The 20384-nt window shown below is 39.1% G+C and overlaps 1 protein-coding gene across 4 annotated transcripts in view; it reads right to left on the reverse strand.

Moving 5' to 3' along the window:
• igsf21a (immunoglobin superfamily, member 21a) overlaps positions 1 to 20384 on the reverse strand; it is a 191724-nt gene that overhangs the window by 62934 nt on the left and 108406 nt on the right. For all 4 annotated transcript variants that reach the window (XM_030730367.1, XM_030730366.1, XM_030730364.1 and 1 more), the window contains 2 exons: positions 19641 to 19762; positions 9869 to 9987 (listed from right to left, as the gene is read on the reverse strand). In XM_030730367.1, coding sequence (XP_030586227.1) covers positions 9869 to 9987; positions 19641 to 19762 — 241 coding nt within the window. The remainder of the gene's footprint in view (positions 1 to 9868; positions 9988 to 19640; positions 19763 to 20384) is intronic.

Here is a 20384-nt window from a genome sequence, read left to right on the forward strand (position 1 = left end):
GGTGGCTACTTCTACTCTCTGTTGCTTTACAGCTTTATGCATGCAAAGGCAAAAGCAAATTAATCAGCGCACACAACTGGCTTACGTCAGCTGTTCTCACACATGAACTCTTTAAAATGTTGGGAGAACTGGGTCGTTACATTGTATGGAGTTGCCCTTTTTAGCATGTAGCACTCAGCAGGTAATAATCTGCTTCAGACCGATTTGCAATTCTGGTCATATTTACTAAATTGGAGGGAGATCCCCACATAGAGCAGACAAGAGGCAGGACATTTGAAGCCCACTCGCTCAGTGAGGCTATTGCCTCGCATGGATTAAAGAACGTTTCATGTAAGATCCAAATGCAACAAACATTTGTGTTCTCTACATCTATAAAAGTTTAGGCTGGAGTGCATGTGTGAAAAGAGCTACACAGTGTGTCCTGATAGCTCATAAACACCATGCCAGGCTAACTATTGCCTCCTAGAGTCTTTTAGTGGACCGAATATGAAGGGATGATGTGACGCAACCATCAGATATGAGGGGCCGTTAGGGACATTATTACTGAAATGCTCTCACACACACTACTGAAACGCTCTCTCAAACACTACTGAAACGCTCTCACACACACTACTGAAACGCTCTCACAAACACTACTGAAACGCTCTCACAAACCCTACTGAAACGCTCTCACACACCCTACTGAAACGCTCTCACACACACTACTGAAACGCTCTCACACACACTACTGAAACGCTCTCACAAACACTACTGAAACGCTCTCACACACACTACTGAAAACCAGAGAATTTCGTGTGAACAGGAAGGTGTTTGGTGTGAACAGGAAGTCGTTTCGAATGAACAGGAAGTCGTTTCGAATGAACAGGAAGGCGTTTCGAGTAAACAGGAGGCGTTTCGTGTAAACAGGAAGGCGTTTCGAGTAAACAGGAAGGCGTTTCGAGTAAACAGGAAGTCGTTTCGAATGAACAGGAAGGCGTTTCGAATGAACAGGAAGTCGTTTCGAATGAACAGGAAGGCGTTTCAGTAGTGTTTGTGAGATCGTTTCAGTAGTGTTTGTGAGAACGTTTCAGTAGTGTTTGTGAGAGCGCGTTTCAGTAGTGTTTGTGAGAGCGTTTCAGTAATAATGTCCCTAACGGCCCCTCATAATCAGATGCTTGTTTTTTTGTTTGCTGTGTGAAATCTCTTGGTATGAAAACAGGCTTACTCACGAGGCTTCAGTCTTGGCATGCGTTGGCTGCCCTGCTGATGAGTGCCTGGTGAATGTCAACTGAATGAGGCACTGAATGAGCTAGAGGGTAAAAATGGCTTGTTGTTAATGTGGCCTCAAATGAGATACAGTATGGCTCCAAATATGATTTCAAGATTATGCCACAACCCAGTTGAAGCTAATTAGGAGCAAGAAGGGAGCAAAGCATTTCACTGTTTTACCAATGAAGGTTAAAAACTCCGCTTCTCTATTAATGAAGGATCTAACGCTTTAGTGGGTTTTGAAAAAAATAAATATCAAGGGGGAAAACATATTTTCTGACAAAACTGAGTGTGAAAATGAGCCAAAAAAAAAATCAGACAGAAATTCCTTTACTTAGAATTAGTGACACACAGACTGTCAGTTCAATGTTGGGTAAAAGAATCATTGAGGAAGCCCATGGGTTGTTTACTTTTGCCTCATTTATCACCACAGGGTTTAGCACAAAGACAGACATTTAATAATTCAGCTGAATTCATTTAATTCTTCTTTTTCTCCCTACAGTGGGCTCCAAGCCAACATATTTTATTGGCTCTGTAAGCTGCTCAAGTTGGAAAAGGAGTCATCTAATTTCTTTAAAGAGAGGGGAAAAAAAAAAAACGCTTCTCAAAGGAGAGTCTAATGTTTATTGCAGCCTCTTCTTATAGTAAACTGTGGGTCTGGGTCCTTTTTTCTTGTCAGTCAGCAAAACTTTGAAAGAAGTAAGTTTCAAGAGAAAGTATGTTTCATGCCTATATTTCCTACTTTTTCACCAGTCCTCAGATGGGAAATATCAACCTAGGACCTTATGAAACAGAGCTTGTTGAATGTTGGTGGTAAGCATTGTGAAATGTTACATTTAAACTAATCTTTGATCTGTTCTTACACCAGACCAATAGACTGTAAGTCTAATCAAACAGCAGGATAAAGAAAACTAAAACTTGCAGGCTGTTCATTCTCGTGGCTGCAAATATTGCTATTTGTCAATCTCGCTGGTATCTCACTGATACGCACACGGTGTGTTTTAACCTCTGTGCTTTATGGAAGTTAGCCAAACTCAGTCCAAACTTATCTCATATGGATGCTTGTTGGCAGCACATTTAGACTCACTGGATAACCACAAGACAGTGTTCAGGCTTAATTTAGTAATTATTTTAATCAAAACCACAATTTATCTGTAAACTTAACCAAGTAATATTAGTGCCCAAACCTAACCAACTTGGTTGTGGTAACGAGATAAAAATCCTAATTGTGACTTCACAAATTGCTTTCAGATTGTGTTTATTATGAAAAAAAAAAAGTTGACATATTATTTAAGGTAAAGCAAAGTAGATAATATTGTCTTCTACATATATTCCCTCTGTATGAAATCAGTTGAATATGTTCTGATGCTAACAGCACTCTGTGGAATATTAAGCGTGATGAGCAAGAATATGGCACAAAGGATAAATGAGAGCGCAGTGGAGAATAATATCAAGGACTCTCAAACAATCCCCCATGATGACCTGAGGCGTGCTAAAAGACGACACAGCAAACACTTCAGAGTACAAGTGATAAGTCTGACAAAATTGGCATCCTTTCTGAGAACTGAGAATTAGGACACTGTCACTCTGTGTCGATTCCGGCCAAGATGTTTTCCTCATTTTCCAACACGTCCAGGACACAGAGGAAACAATTGCTCACTAACAATCCATCAAACCCTGCCACCCAAACAACCCTCTCCAAACACAAGCACACAAACTGGCATACAAGCAGTCACACGCAGCCCTCAAACTCTTCTTGCTAGTCTAGTGAACTGCTGTGTCTGCAGGCACTGCTGTCTAAGTGCTTGGCTTGTGCACCATTAATCCCACCCATGAATTTATAAATGAGCACCTAAATATACACGGTGCTTAATTAAAGTTGTCCATTACTGAAGCGAATCCCCACGTTATATGGAATGAGAAGGTAATCAGTCCCTCTACACCTTCAGTTCTGCTTCCACGGATTATGAATACCATCCCTATTGCCTCGTGAAGGGTGTCTTATTCATCCTAAAAAATATTAATAGAAAAGATTTCTAAAATTACATGACATGATGTTTAAATGCACTGCCCTTAAGATGTTCATCATCCTGTGGAGAAATCACATCTTACCAAACTATTGTCTGATACACACAGCAACACAACAAGCTTTATGTTTTGAGCAGTTTGCACAGATCAACTAGGAGCCAGCTTCCCAAGGTCAGGCTCTGTTATTAGGAGAAAAATACCCCATCCCCATAATCTTTGGAATGTCGCATAGAAATCACTTTGGGTAATAACAAATAATGACTGTATTTTTACCATTGGGAAAGAGGTATTGATTTTTCTCACCCACTAAAGCCTTAAATTATGACCTTAGCTTTACAGGGATGGATATGTCACTGCTTTCAGAATGAAGCATCCATTTTTCTTACTGGAAACAAGTCTATCCTTTAAACTTTAAAAAAAATCACACTATAATGAATCATTACATGTGAATAACAGAATTTATGCACCAAATGTCTCAGATTTGGTTTTTTATTGCTTCATACAAATCTACTAGACAAATGAAATTCTAAACAAAACATGGTATGGAAAAGATATAAAAAATTAAAGAGAAAACGCTGCATTGTTTTGACTGGCAATTCAAAATGTGTATTCTTCTCCTTAATTTGAAGGACTATCAAGGGATCAACGGTACTTACTTTTAAATAAATTCAATGCTGCTGACCTATTATGGGAACAAACTTGATATGCGACAATATTATCATATTTGTCATTTGTCAAAAAAACACTAGGCCTAATAAAAAGGCCGGTTCCTTTACTTATAGATTTCCTTTTTTTTCCTCTACCTGAGGACCACAATGCCTGAAGCCTACATTATCTGTCATAGGCTGAGAGGCAGGGTACACCCTGCACAGGTGTACCACAGGGCTAACACAGAGACAAACAACCACTTAGACTTGCATTCACACCTGCAACCAATTAAGAATTCCCACTGAACCTATCATGCATGTCTTTGGATTATGAGAGGAAGCCAGAGTACCCAGAGAGAACCCATGCACATAGGGAGAACATGTAAACCTTACACAGGGAGGGCCCAGCCAGCCTGGAGTGGAACCCAGGATGTCTCTGCTGTGAGGGAACAGCGCTGTCTATCAGCTTCTGTATTTGCTTAGAATGAACTTCTCATGCCTGACTTTTCAGTTCAAATATTAAATTTTGAACTTTAAGAACAACAGCTTGCCTCACCATAAATTATTGTACAGTACTGCATCAATAATTACAAAGACAGACACAGAGCAACAGAGCAGCTCATTCAGGTTATGGGATAAAACTGAGATAACACAGTACATAATAAAATGCCCTTGTTTTGGATATGCCGAGGTACTGTATCCTTTTAATGTTCCTCCTTAAAAATTAAAAGTATTCTGATACAACTATACAGGGGACTTGTAGTGCACATGATTATTTACTCAAATTTGAGCAGCGATTTAAAATGCACAGGTTGCAGCTGAACAGGAATGCTGAAATGGTGAAGAACCGGATTCTGCGCCTCTCTGTTCCTGTCTGATTCTGACCTATCCACACCACAACTGTGACTGTTTTCCATGATGCTAATGTTCAAAAAGTAGCCAGGAATCTGCAACAGTAACACAAAGATGGAAAAATGCCAGTGGGGAAGTGTGTTAAAACTGGATTCTTTCTAAAGATGAGCAGGGGGTGACTCCTCTGTTGGTGGAAAAAAAAAAAAGCTTAACTTAGCTTTACTTTCTACTGTGATCACTGGTTGTATTGTTCATTTGTATAGTAGCAGCAGTTATTATTGAAAGAAAAGAAGAAGTTGTTGTCCAGGTCTGTTTCACATTCCAAGTCCTGTGCATTGTGATCCATTTATTCAAATGTTTTCAGGTCCAGGTGATCATATTCAGCAATCCTCTGAGTGACGCAGCTATTTTCTCCAGATGTAGATGAATTGTTTCTTTCAGTGTGTGTCATATGTGAGTGCGTAGTTGCTTGTTACCTTGTAAAGTCCGTTTCATGTTGCTCATTGGTATTTATCCAGAGCCTCCAGATTTTTGATGACCAGCACTTTAGCTTCCTCAGGTGTTCTGTTTAGTTTGCAGTATTTACAGTACTTTGTAGTTTGTAGTCCATACAGTAACTTTGAATTTTTCCCACTTTCTTAAGGTACTGTGCTTTCTTAGCTATGTTGGCATTGTGTTTGGTCAGATGCTCATTTCCCCCTTTTTTTTGTGCTTCCTGTTTACAAACGTCATGATGACAGCGACGATCATGTTGTTCATCCTGGAGTTTCAGGTTTACAACCCTGCTCTCCAGGTACGCCATCTCCTTCTCTTCATTTTGAATACGGAGGAACTTTACCTCTTCCACACTTTCCAGGATGCTTTTCTGTTGCAGTAGTAGAGATTTGATAGCAATTTCCTCAGTTCGGAAGTCAAGAGACTTTTTAATGGCCTCAACTTCCTCAGCCTTCCTCCTCGGCCTTGTGTTACCCGGTTTCACCAGTAAGCAAGTTCAGTCAGCTGTTACCCCGGTCAGCTGTTTGGTTAGCCTGCAACTACCGCCGCTACTGTGTTTAATCCAGTATCCAGTATCAGGATAGTAATCCAGAGTCATACCAGAAGTTTCCAACAATTAGTCCGATGTTCTTGATAAAACAAAAAAAAAACCCCCCAAAAAAAAAAAAAAAAAACTGGAACCAAAAAGTTCAACAATTGAGAAATAAAAACACACACCAAAACACAAACACAACAACTCGAAACAGGAAGCCGTCAACTGCATCCATGAATCCGCTGGGGTCCACTCGGTCTGGGTAATGCAAATTTCATCATCAGACTGTGAGCGATCAGACGTCCATGTTTTTTGTGACCACCTGGACTTGTATTCAGAGAATTTACATTACAATGCACCAGCTATCCATCCTCCCCAGACAGTGGACTTCAAAGAAGAATAACAGGAATGACTAGTTGGCGGTCAGGTCTCCTGCTGTCCATGTCCATGTCCATGATGTAGTATAATCAAGGCTTAAGGCCCCACTATACCTGCTGCATTGGTTGCTTCGCGCGCCACCAGTAACGTCATCACCCAACCACATCCATTCATTCTGGCCCAGGTAGCCGCTGCAGTATTCTCCTGAACAATAGGTGTTGCTACTCAGACAAAACCCCCACATCAGCGCTGCTATAGGAGGAGATGAAGTCAAAACCAGAAGCAAAGAATCACCAAGTTTTTTTTCACTAAGTCTCATCTTTTCAAACTGTTGCAACTGTGGATCTGTGAGCTTCTGTACTGACATACCATTAAAACAACAATAAAAACTGAAACACGTGTGTCTCCAACCCAACTGCACGGCAGTGGCACGAGGTGCGTGATCGGCAGAAATGGCGGCTCGAAACAGCAGATGTAACATCAATTTGAGGTCAACTTTGTCATACGGTAGCCTGCAGCGTCTTGAGTCTTGACAATGGGACCTCATTAAACACAGGGTGATGTCGCAGTGATACGGCCATCTTTTATATAAAGTCTACAGTATAGTATCCACCTTTTCTACACTTTCACTGCTTTGCTAATTTGAGTATAGTTTTAATTGGTTAAGAAGTCAATGTAGTAATTTCAGAGAAAGTAATTATTGTTCAGCCTTTAACTCTAAAAAGATCTGCACGGCTGGGATTGTATGAAGTATATGAATCAGCTCAACAAAGCAGGATAGTAGCATCCAATTCAATTCAATTCAATTTTATTTATATGGCCCTAAATCACAACAAACACTCAAAGCACTTTATCCTCACCTACTAGTGTCTTGCATACATTTTTTTTTTGCATAGATACAGAATGATGCACATATGTAAAGCAAGTCAGATTAAAAAAACAAAACACTGGACTCCATTGCAATTCCTTTTCAGTTGATTTTAGTTTGTACAGAAAAAAAAACAGTAAATTATCTGAAGCACTTTTTTCTGTTATGAGTGAGAGTGACAGAACAGAATGTTCTATCCCAGAGATGTAGAAAAAGTAAAAATTATAGAACTAATAAATGTTTTGTTTATGGACATAAATTTAAATTTCTATTAAATGATAGTAACAAAAATATTCATGCTGTCAGTGATTGTTCTTTATAAGACAACTTGAATCAGTAAAAACTGCGATCAGCTGGTCAGACTTTCAAAAAAATCTGAAATTATTATCAATCAAAAATAATAACTGGTGCAACTCTAATTGTAGTACATGACTGCTTATAGCTTGAGTCAAACTGGTCTTTAAAGTATAACTATTGTGGCTACAAGCTTAAAAAAACTGCAGGTCTGCAGGAAAAAAAAAAATAAAACACTTCTCAAACTTGCTAGAGAGTGAAGGACAGTAGTTTGGGCACCAAGAGTTCAGGATTTGGCCTTTTAGAACTCCATGATTGAATTTCTTGGCAGCGGATGCATTAAAATTATAATTCTTATTTATGAAGCCCTTTAAAAAATTAAAATACTCACCATGTACCGCTTCCTATTAATTGACTTTTTTCTCTCTCATTTTCTTTCTTTCGCTTCTCTACTTTTTCCTTACTTCCCATTGAACTTGACACACTAATGGGTTATGAATAATTCTGTTTCAGTTTAGACGGCAATTAGCCACAACGCCAGAGGCCATTCTTCTTCCTTTCTAGTGGAGAGGTGATTTAAGACCCAGCTGAGTAAGGGGGTTCCAGCCATCTGACAACCGCATCATTTTCTTCTTTCAGCCCACGACTGAAACAAGAAACAGTTAACTGAGCAAATCCTCTCTCACTGATAAAGTCTTTCGCTTTAGTCTTTCTGGGGGAGTGTTCTAACAGAAGTATGTGATTGGTCATCAAAAAGAGCAAAACAAAGGGGCACAGGCTTAATTTAAATATATATGTTAAAAGAAATACAACGAGGAAAAAAAAAAAAACCCAAACATTGCCAGTTCCCGGGGGGCAAAAGAAAAATGAAAAGAAAAAAAAATGATAATGGAGAAATGGTGTCTCTCTCTGGTGTTCCACTGAAAAATTTTACAATTGCTAATTAGCCACAGGACCACATGGAGAACAGCATGTCTTTGCTGCTGGAATTGATACATCAGAGGCAAGCAAAGCAGCTGTTGTAAGGGGGACTTAAATACAATAATTACAGCACAGACTGAGCAATAGGCTACAGGCACAAAACCTCCTCTAGTGGTTGAATAAAATATCATGGCAACTAAACAATAGGAATAGTGTCTGAAACACTGAGTCAATAATGTAAAAAGGTAACTGGAAGGAAGCAAATATTCATCAGAATTAAATTAATATAATTGATGGATATAGACAGAAAAAAAATCATAGGTGCACAAGCAAAGTAGGTGTTTTATCAAAAAGAAAGTAGCCCTGGAATTGCACTGCATACCTCAGCCAACGCTTAACACTTCTGAACAGTTGCTGTTACAGCTGAAAGACGTCTTTTTTATCAACTTGGATTGTTAGTTGGATCGATTTCATGACCCTTGCTAACACACCCTCAGGATTTGGAATCAAATTTCTTTTAGCTTCATATTTGAGGGAAGAAATAACCTTCTGATGGCAGAAATTCAAGATAAAGATCATTACTGAAATTTAATTAATTCTTCCGTAGCCCAAGGACCTATCCATCAACAAGAATACAAGGAAACATTTATGACATGAAGACAGTCACAACAGCAGAAAAAAAGCTGTCAGCAAAGTGGCAGGAAAAATACATATGTAATTTTTTTTTTTTTAAAGGAACACTGAATCAGCCTGAAAAATCATCCCTGTGTGGAATATCTTTGGTATTCACTGAGTGAGGGTAAATAATTCTCTTGCCGCCTCTAGTGCCATTGTTTTCTCTCTGAGCCAACATCCATCTGATTAGTGTGTCATTTTAAAAAGATTTTTCACACAAAGCCGTGACATGTAGCAGAGTGTGCTAATAGATATTCTCAAAATTATATCAAACACAAGGCAACTGATCACATGTCAGGAAAAGTCTAATTATGTAAATATTCATTTTAGTGCAGGTTTTCCCACAAATGAGGGCAATAGAAGAAAAGATGATTTTTATTTTTTTTTTTTGCACACAAATTGAGGTTAGTTTAAAAAATAAAAAGGAACCAGAAATACTGTGTTATCATGGAGATGAAAAGACAATAAAACTTTACACTTTCACTTTCTTTAAGGAGGACTCTATACCCACTTTCTAGAAATTTGAGCTAAATGGAGCAACAACAACAAAACAGCTCTTTGCATTATTTCACACACTTGTTTAATATTTTTGGTTGTTTTGTTTTTTTAAACAAAACAAAACAAAAAAAATCTCCTGACATACTGGAAAACACTATCGCTGTATCTTTTTTTTTTTTTTAAACATCTCCCTATGGCATCACGCATAAAACTTAAAGGCTCACAGTTTTTTCAGTGATCAAGAGGCTTCTCCCTTGCCTGCAGGCGAGTACTACGTCCAGTTTTTCAGTCTCCTCACTCTGTCTGACCCGCTGACTTTGAGCAGTCCCTTTTCATGCAACCCATGTCCCACCTCAGCATCCTATTTTAACCAAAAAGACATTGATTCCTGGTGGCTTTAAAGTACAGATAAAGTGCAGTGATGGTACTCACACATAACCGTAAGAAAAACATTCCCTGAAGCCAGGACAATTTTCTCCCTCGTTGCTCGGTCATAGATGCCCACGTGGCACTCATAAGGCCCGTTGTCTGAGATCCTGACCTCTGGGAGCCTGCAAAGTACAAGGGTTACTCTGTGAGTTGGCACCGTTCTTTCTATTTTTACATTAAGATTTTACAACAAAACAATTAGATTTGCAAGTGCATACATGGGAAGATAAATATTTACATTCACAGATGCTGCTTTCAGCTGCTCCCTTATTCACAAGGGGTCACTACAGCAGGTGGCGCACATGCTTGATTTGGCAGATTTTTACATTAAACTGATTGCGTCAATCAGTGTCAAGAGAACTGCATTGTAAAGGTGTGAGATTCAATCATAATGCGTGTATGTGTGTGTGTAGCTGACATCAAAAAGAAGTCTGAGTTCAGAGATGTGTGCGGTCCAACCCATGAGCAATGACACCAAGGGTCACTGAACCACCCAAGGCAGTCCATGAAAGTTCATTAACAAAGTTTGGTCTTTTGGTGTTGCGAGGGGACACATCACTGCAGTAACAACCAAGAAAATGATAGAGAAGCTTGTTACAAATGGAAGAATCGGTTTACATAATGAAACTAACATTTTTCCAAATGGGTAAAGTCAAAGCTAAATTTGTTTTAGCTTTTTCTACCCATGCAAAAACAGACACACACACACACACACACACACACACACACACACACACACACACACACGCAAATCTAAAAGTTAAACAAGCTTTTGCAGGTCTATTAATTCATCCATCCATTTTCTTCCGCTTATCCGGGGCCGGGTCGCGGGGGAAGCAGCCCAAGCAGAGAAGCTTAGGCTTTATCCCCAGCCACCTCCACCAGCTCATCCGGGGAGACCCCAAGGTGTTCCCAGGCCAGCCGAGAGATATAATCTCTCCAGCGTGTCTTGGGTCTGCCCCGGGGCCTCCTCCCGGCAGGACATGCCCGGAACACCTCACCCAAGAGGCATCCTAGGCAGATGGCTGGCTCCTTTCAATGTGGAGGAGCAGCGACTCTATTTTAAGCCCCTCCCGAATGGCTGCACTCCTCACCCTATCTCTAAGGGAGAGGCCGGCCACCCTTTGGAGGGCCAATTGTATTCAGTCTCACTTATGGTCACTACCCAAAGCTCATGACCATAGGTGAGGGTAGGGACGTAGATTGACCAGAAAATCGACAGCTTTGCATTTACGCTCAGCTCCCTCTTCACCACGACAGACTGGTCCACCGTCCACATCACTGCAGATGCAGCCCCGGTCCGTCTGTCAATCTCCCGTTCCCGTCTCCCGTCACTCGTGAACAAGACCCTGAGATACATAAACTCTTCCACATGGGGCAGCAACTTGTTCCTGAGTGAGCGAGAGAGCACTCCACCCTTTTCTGGCTGAGGACCATGGCCTCAGACTTAGAGGTGCTAATTCTCATGCCAGCCATTTCACACTTGGCTGTGAACTGTTCCACTGCGAGCTGGAGGCCACCAACTGATGAAGCCAACAGGACCGCATCATCTGCAAAGAGCAGAGATGAGATTCTGAGGCCACTGAGGTGAAGGCTTCCTCCACTTGGCTAAGCCTACGTCTATTAATTACCAAGAAAAACCATCTATATAATTTTTTTTGCTCATCAATAGCGGTTTGCCTAACAATGCATTCACTGTTTTAATTGTTTTATTGTAAATAGTATGATATACTGTTGTTTAAAGTTGTTTATTGAACATTATTTAATAAATTAATTGGGCGGTTCAGTAAATAAAATTCATTGTCCAAATATGTTAAAGTCAGAGAGTGCACAAAACAAAACACAATTTCTCAACATCTTTACTCAGTTCAGTTTACAGATCAACTAAATGACTTTATCACAGTTTCTTAGTCAAAAAGTATCGCTCTGCATTTCTGTTGCTATCAGCTGCACCCCTGAAAAGAAAACCCACAGATTGAAAGACATTTGACACCTTGGTACCCAATTTATGACATTACAGAAGGATAAATTGTGAGGATTATTATTTCCAAAAAAAGCCAAAACAACAACAAAACAAGCCCCCCAAGAAAAGGTATGTTTCAGAAAACAGCTTTTACTTTTTTGTCTATAATTATTTAGAGACACAACAGGCACCAATTATCCAGTCAGCGATAGCAGATGACCATTTCTGAAAGAGAATGAGAGCATAATCTGTATTCTGTACTCAGCTAATATGTCAACAATGATAATCAAAGTGAGACACCACTGGTCACATTTAGCTCCTGTGATTTATTCCCACAAAACAGGGACAATTGTCCTTGCTGCCCGGGTGTTTCAGATGGGGACCTCTGTTAGAACAGCAGCAGGGTGCTCACAGCAGCCGGGCTTTAATGAGTTCAGCTGTCTGTGTGTGTGTGTGTGTATTTCTGGAGAGTAGCTCTCTCTTTTGGAGAGCAGTCAAATCAGTGTGCCAATCACTCACTCACACAAACACACCCACATATATATATATATATATATATATATATATATATATATATATATTTTTTTTTTTTTTTCCCTCACTCAGCAGCAGTCTTTGAACTACCCTTGAGCAAGGCACTTGAAAGGGACAATACCGAAGAGAATTGAGCTTTTTCTGATATCAGGAACTTGTGTACACCAAAAAAAACCACCCACTTCGAATGTTATCAGTCCCTTAAATGCACGTTATTAACAGTTATCAGACCCATAGTTAAGGTCCAGGATGGGTCGTCTCCACCTCCTAGCCGGTCAAAAAGGTTATCATCGTTTTAATCGAGGAACACTGTTCCGGTGCGACGTGGACTGAAGTGGGTGTCTGGAGTGGATCTGGATTCATCGTAGTCCCCGCCAGCATCCAGCTACTGCTCTAATTCAGCTGATTCAAATGTTATCAGTCCTTAAATACGCTTTATTAACAGTTTTCAGTCCCATAAGAGTAGTCCAGACTGGCCCTCCTGCACCTGCTAGCCATCTCAGTAGGCCATTATTACTAATTTCACCGGAATCCAGATCCACTCCAGACATCCACTCCACGTCACACCGGAACAATGATCCTCGATTAGAACGATGATAACAACCTTTTTGCCGGCTAGGAGGTGGAGACGGCCCCTACTGGCCCTTAACTATGGGTCTGATAATCATTCATAATGTGCATTTAAGGGACTGATAACATTCGAATCGGCTGAAAAAAACTCCAAATTTCAAGTTTGTCCCTGCTGATGCGACAGATTTTCTATATGTATGTTATTGTTTTGGATCTTAAAGTATGAAAAGTGAAAGTATGAAATATGGCTAGACGCTATGAGCAGACACACTGGGGTTTTTCTCCAATAGCACTTGAGGAATAAGCATATAATAATCCTTTTGTTTTGTTTTTTTGTTTTGTTTTTTTTAACATGACTGACGAGAATGGCACAGTGAATCTCCATCTTTGGTGGTGTGGGGTAATTGGTTTTGTCATGTAAATGCTGATGTAGTCCATTGCTCTGTTTTTTGCAAACAAATCCATAGTTCTCATGTCCACAACCCTGACTACTGCACATATGGATCCAAACCAAGACAGAGACAGAACTCACCAAGGCAAAACAAAGGAACACAGAGATAAGATGATTCAAGGTGTGGAAGTATTTGCGAGAGAAGAAAGAAACCACATATCATATCATTTTTGATTGACTACCTGAAGTCTCTTGCAGTCTGACAGCAAGATACATCCATCAGAATTAGGAGTTGGGAAAGAGGAAAGGTTGTACGCCTAACATTGAGACTTTCGTTAAATATTAAGACTGGTGGAATGAAATTTTCAGTACCTACTCTAATTCTTGATTCCATGCATTTGAGAGGTTTTACTCTACTGAGAATTTTTTTTTTTAAATTAGACTATTAAAATGTTTTATAGCAGTTTCTTGTTTACTCTTAATGGGTCAGCTAATGTTTGAAGTTTTTATTGATATGAATCTCAATTTAAATGAAAAAAGCAATTATGTAGCACATATTACTGCTGTGATTACCCCAATAAATTATGACACCTTAACCAAATTGTTGAGCAAAAGTGTGGCTATTTTGAGTCCTATAAAGTATAGTAACCCAAAAGAAAATGTAGCAACCCCAAATTTCTTTATTTATACTTGTCTTTTTATTTAATTTTTAGTGAAAAAATGGGTTTAAAACAGTTGTAAAAAAAAAAGTGTTTGGCAATAACACAAACCATAACAGATGGTTAAATAAAAGACTTTTTCAGCCTTTCAAACTGAAATTAAAATCAGCAAGCTAAATAAATAGCTAATTAAATAAAGAAAAAGATTTTCCAGAAAACAACATTTAACCCACTACGAAATGTCCCATGTTAAAAAAAAAAACACAACAAAAAAACCCAGCAGGTACACAGTGGAGGTTGATAGCAATGGGCCCCCATGGAGGACCAGCGAAAACAGCACACCGCAAAGCAAGATCGATTGTCCCCTAGGAGTTGCATCTGAAAGCTCTTTCCTGTAATGCAGGCCTTCCTGCCTACAAATGCAAGACAATGCAACTGCCTAGAGTGAAAGAGAGAAGACCTGACAGAGTGGTGTCTGATAGCTCATCCAGTCAATCTCGGCATCAAATTAACTAGCACATTGTCAGATACTCTTTCTGGCCTGAAGCATTACGGGTGAATGGGTCAAGGCTGGCAATTGTAAGATGGTGAAAAACAGAGACCCATGCCTAGAGGATGGGATGCAAAGTGAGGTGTGTGATTACCTGTTTAATTCGAGAATGAGCATGAACCAAAATAATGAGGATAATGCTGTGATTCTTTGAGTGTGATTGCCTCACTGCTCTGTGGTTATATTATAGCAAGTGCTGATGTAGCTCATCTTTCTGTTCTGATCCAACACTCTAGTGCTGCTGTTTGCTATTCTAAGTACCGCATTCATGGATTCAAATCCACACAAATGCAAAGAAGCAGAGCACAGTGATAAAAAGGTAGAAAGAATGGAGGTATTGCTGGAAAGCGGTAAACACCACAAACGAAACCAAACACACACACAGACGCACAAAGAAAGACTTTCTGTTGATTAAAATAACACTAAAGCCCCATTCAATGTGCATTAACCTGGGCATCCAACATTACTCATTCTTCATCATGAATTTAAGGCTTCACTTCACACTCTATAATTATTTCCTATAATACTGTACTGAATGCTCATATATGTTTCTTTCACACTTTGAAAATAGCAGCGGTACTTAAATCTCTTTACAAAGGCATGTGCCAGCATTAAATTTTTAACACAAACAATTTATGGGAAAGTTTTGTTTTATTCATGTCAGGGTTTTTTTTTTTTGTCTTAACGAATAACTGATGACAGTCAGTATGAATCTGCTCTAACTGCTTTCTGTTTTTGTAAAATATAGACTGTTCCTCCAAAACTGTATGAATGACTCAATTTATTAGTTGAAAATTATTCAAAACTTAAAATAATTTAGTCAGTTCATAATGTTGGATATGTTTATATATATATTTTTATTATTTCAGTGCATTCAAATAAAATATATTCTTTTATATGACATCTGGGATAGGGTCCACCCCCCCACGACTCTGAAAAGGATAAAAGCTGGATGGATGGATGGATGGATGGATGGATGCAACTGTCCATTTAAAATGAACAAAGAGGATGATTAAAATTGGTGTTTGATGATAACAAATTCAAAATAAAACACTCTTGGCATGATTTATTTTTAAATTGTTAAAATAATCATCCACTTTCTTCTGCTTTTCCAATTCAGGGCGGCCTATTCCAGCTGTCACAGGGTGAAAGGTGAGGTACATCGTGGACAAGTCGTCACTCTATTGCAGTGTTAATAAAAAAAAATTAAAATACCAATAGTTTTAAAGTTGTTGAGATAATTAAATCAATTCTGCCCAGCAATTTGCATGTCCTTAAAAGTCAGGGTGACACAACCGTAAATATGAGACTTTTGTTATTAATTAAAAAAAGTTATACTAGTGAAAAATGATATTTTATAAAACAGACAACATGGGGTTTGTATGGCTGGCTGAAAATGTTTGTAGTCAGCGACTACACTCGAGGGTATACTGCTGGCACCTCAGAAAAACTATGGGAATTTGGCATACTTTAATGAGTTCTGCTAACAGGGATCCAAGGTCCATTAAACAAATCAACACTTTGCATTTTTGCATATAAAATTATACAAAAACTACTACTTATTTGAATCACGTTGCTCATATCCCACAGAAGCAAAGCAGCAGATGTCAGTTTTCTTTAACACGTCAATATCGGCTTCAAATTTTATAAGATTTTAGTCTTTTTAACCACACAGCAGAGGTATCATTTATCTACATCTACACTGAATGTAAGACTGGAAGAGAAGATTTGAATTGACAACTACAATCAAAATTAATGTTTGAAAATTAAGGGATGAATATAAAAGCTTACCTAGTTTGGTTGTGTTATCCACAGCCAGTGGTCAGGTTTAAGGGGAAATGGTAGGATAAAGGCTGTGAGCTTGTAAATAAACATTTTGTGTCACTGTGGACTTTCTTTAATAAATCAGACCATTACTAACTTTAAGTGCTGTGAGTGTTAAGTTGAGCCTATGCATGACCTACATGTATTAAACTAATAATTGACGATAAATTTAAAGATCTTTTAGAAAACATGACCCATCACTGGTGGGGATATCCTCTTGCCATTAATGAAAATATGAAATGAATTTAGAAGTCTGTATAATATTACAGCCCCATTTCATAACAGAAAAGCCTTCAGCAGACATTTTATTATCTTCTAGCCCTAAAGCTTTATCCAAATACTTTTAGTCACCCCTGTGTTATACTACATATTCCAGCAATAATATGTTTTCAATATTAATGATACTCATTCAAACAAAACTATTTTAATCATAAGAGATTGATATTCTGTTATTATCTTTAACATTTCTACAAAGACATTTTGGTAACCACATCCTAGAACAGACACAGGACATTTCCATGTTAAAGAAATTAGAGATAGTACATACTGCACTCTTGTCCAAGGGTGTTTACTACATAATGTCTTTCTATTTATATAATCTATAACAATGAGCCAGATATAATGCATATTTACAAGGTATTCACATCATATTACACTCGTGTGTACAGGAACATGACTACTTAATGCCCCCTTACTACATAATCTGCTGATATCAATGCATTATGTATAACATCACTATAATCATGAGGCAACTATGTACAAAACATAATGCAACCATGATGTTTACATTTGAGCAATACTGCTGAGTAGTAGATATGGCTTTAATATTGCTATGATAAGTCATAGCCTACACTATTTATGGCCATGAGTCATCCCTGATCAACATGTTAGACAATTCTCAGCCCATCAGAAGCTGGCCACACAGGCTAATCAATAAGGCTGCAGCCGAAAACTGATGTTACTGTAAACAGCCTTTTTGAGTTTTTACCTAGAAATTTGGGATTTCCCAGTTTCTCACTATCAGTTGCTGCCAGCTGTTCAGTGACTTAGGTCAGCTGCTAGATATGGGGAATCCCCACTTTCTCCATTTCAGTCAATAATGGTCAAGTAGGTATAGCCAGTCACACAGCACAATATAATCACATAAGGTCATAAGCCAATCAGGCATGAGAAAGAGGCTGCATATCATTAGAATATATTATCATAGCATTAGCAGCCTGAAATCCGACATCTTGTTTACGCTCCAATTCAGATAAATACAGCCAAAGTGTACAGAGTACTAAACATCCAGGAATATGAATATCGTGTTGTTTCTTTGAAGAGTAAAGCACACATATGCCAGATTTCATGGCTCAACTCCTTGTGGTTTGGGAGGGTTAGATCGGAAATGTAAAACCTCATGAACAGACTCCTGGGTGGACGGGCAGACAGGCGGATGCTATGACAGCAGTATCCTCCTGCTTTATATCAGGTAGGGGGATAATGATAACAATAAAAAAAGGGCAAACTCCTGCTTTCGATTTGACCTTGAATAGATTTCAGATTTCCAGTGTCACCTGCTATATGCAAGATCTGGTGTTTGCCTTATGAGGACAAATCTATGTAGCGGCACTTGAAGATGGAGAATGTTAAAGCTGCTGCCGTTCTTTGGGAAATCTTAAATGAATCAACATCAGTGTCACTTCTGATACTGTTGAATAATTGCAAGATGAGGGAAGGATTATTCTTTATTATTGCTACACTATTATAGTACAATAATCACATATAACTGTTTTTTTTTTTTAAAAAAAAGAAACAAACAAAGGAAAAGATTATGCAAAGGCTCAGAAGTTTTGTGCACAATGTTCCATGTTTATAAAAGCTACAGAATACTGAGGCAATCATTTTTGGTCATAAAACTGCATTCGTCAGAGTGTTAAGGCTTTGTACAGAAGGTTTACTATTATCAAGCGGAAACGGGTGAATATAGTGAGTAAAAATCCAGCTTTTTGCATTCATGAGAAGCACTGAGCTTCTGTGACACACCATGAAAGCAGGAGTGTGACCAGGGAATCTTTCTTGACTGGAAAAATGGTGTGATTGTGGCTGAATCCCACATGTCTTTCTGGATGACTAACACGGGCTTTAGCCTTCTGGTACAGGTGCACACAGCAACCAACTAATCAGTGTGCTGTAGACTTTTTCTCAATTCTGTGTATGCAGATAGGAGTGCCCATGTGTGGTGGGTTATTTCTTTTGTTGGTGTGTACAAACATGTTTTCATGTTTGTGTGCATATAAGTGTGTGCACCATTCCATTGTGATGATACCTTCAGTCCCGAAGGGATACTAGGATTGTCTAAATAAATCATCTTCAGCTGGGTAGCCACACCACACAGGATAAAAGAGAGCAATAGAAAGAAAAAAGGAGAGAAAATACATCGAGGTAATGTACACGAGCCAAATCAAAAAAGCAGCAGGATTAAGATGAGATGAAAAGGAATGATGAAAGTGGGATCGTTACAAAAAGGATGCAAAGTGTGAAACATTCTGGTTTTGAATGAAGTTGTAAGGGCAGTGAATGGCCAGCATTTCCCTTTTGTGCTGCTAAGCATTCAGATAATGGCATCTTCAGCCGAAGAGCCGAAGCAGAGGGAGAGAGAAATGAGGAGGTATGCAGACAGCTGCCAGCCGTATTGTTAAGGCCTGGGGTAAAAGAAGGCAGTCCCTGGGATGCCTTAAATGTGTAATCAAGCCAACCAAAGCCAGAAGACTCCTCCTACTCTATTTTATCTCAATTTCTTGGTAACTTGCTAAAACTTTTTGATGCACACAAAGTGGTGCTGTGTACGCAGTGGATCACAGAGGCTTCAGAGATGGATGAAGCACATGTTCACCTCCATGTGCTTCATCTCTCCGAGTGCAAGAGATCAGCTTTGCTACCTGGGATATATGAACCACTACATAATGGACCAGCCTGACCAGATGTTAGATAAATCTTTAACACTAAACACTTTATCCTGAGCAGAGTTGATGATTAGAATTTGCCACTGCCTCCTGTCCTCATGTAATAAAACTCTGACCCCCTTTGCCCGGTCACTCGAGTCTGGCCTTCTGCCCTCATCTGACCACCAGCAGATGGCCGGGGATGAAGCTGAACAGGAAGTCATCTTAGTGCATTTCATCACAGTGTCAGGAGGTTGTTTGATTATACAGCAAGTTTAATATTTTACTATTCATTGCAGCAAAACAAATCTATTATGAAAAGTAGTCTTTATTTTAAACAGGATTCTTTTTGAGGCTTACCGGACAGTTGATTGGTATACAAGGTCTTCACGCCTGCGGTAGTCCTCCATGTGAGAGTAATTTGTATTAAACATAGCATCGTAGGTGAAGATTTTCTGCTTGATAGTACCCCCATCTGTGACCTGTGAAGCAAAAGGAGAGAGCATTAGTAAGGTGAATTCTCTAGTGATGAATGGGACAGGAGCAACCTTTTTACCCCTAGAGCTTCTCCTATGAATAAACTGTTGTCACATGCCCTAAAGAGTGCAGAAAGTAATCCTGCCTGCAATTACCTCATTGATTCATGATAAGTTTATTCATTATAAGGTCTAATGGCAAGGGATTAAAAATCTGCTGACATGATAACCTCAAAGAGACAGTCTCTCGGCTGCCAGTCTACGTTCATGCCCATGGTTAAGTCTTAATGAAGACTGATATAGTACAGTGTTCTGCATGCGACAAGCAGTCTGCTTTCTGCAAAGGTAATGGCATGTGACAAGATAAAGGTAACGGAATAGGATATTCAAAACAGTGGTCTTGTTTCATTTTTTTCTAGGTAAATGATCGAGCAGCTTTTTCCTTTCCAGTATTCACAGGAGTGTTAAAGCCACTTAGCATTTGAATGGGTGCGATTTTTCCTCTCTTCAGAAGCCACAGACAGTCATAAAAAAAAAAAAAAAAAAAAGGTGACAGGATTTTAATGGAGCCGTTAATGGTGCTTTGAAGAAGGAAATTGTTGGTGAGCCATGGATCCTTCTTCTGTTC

Source organism: Archocentrus centrarchus, chromosome 5 (genome assembly GCF_007364275.1).
Source record: "Archocentrus centrarchus isolate MPI-CPG fArcCen1 chromosome 5, fArcCen1, whole genome shotgun sequence".
In the NCBI taxonomy this organism is placed as follows: Eukaryota; Metazoa; Chordata; class Actinopteri; order Cichliformes; family Cichlidae; genus Archocentrus; species Archocentrus centrarchus.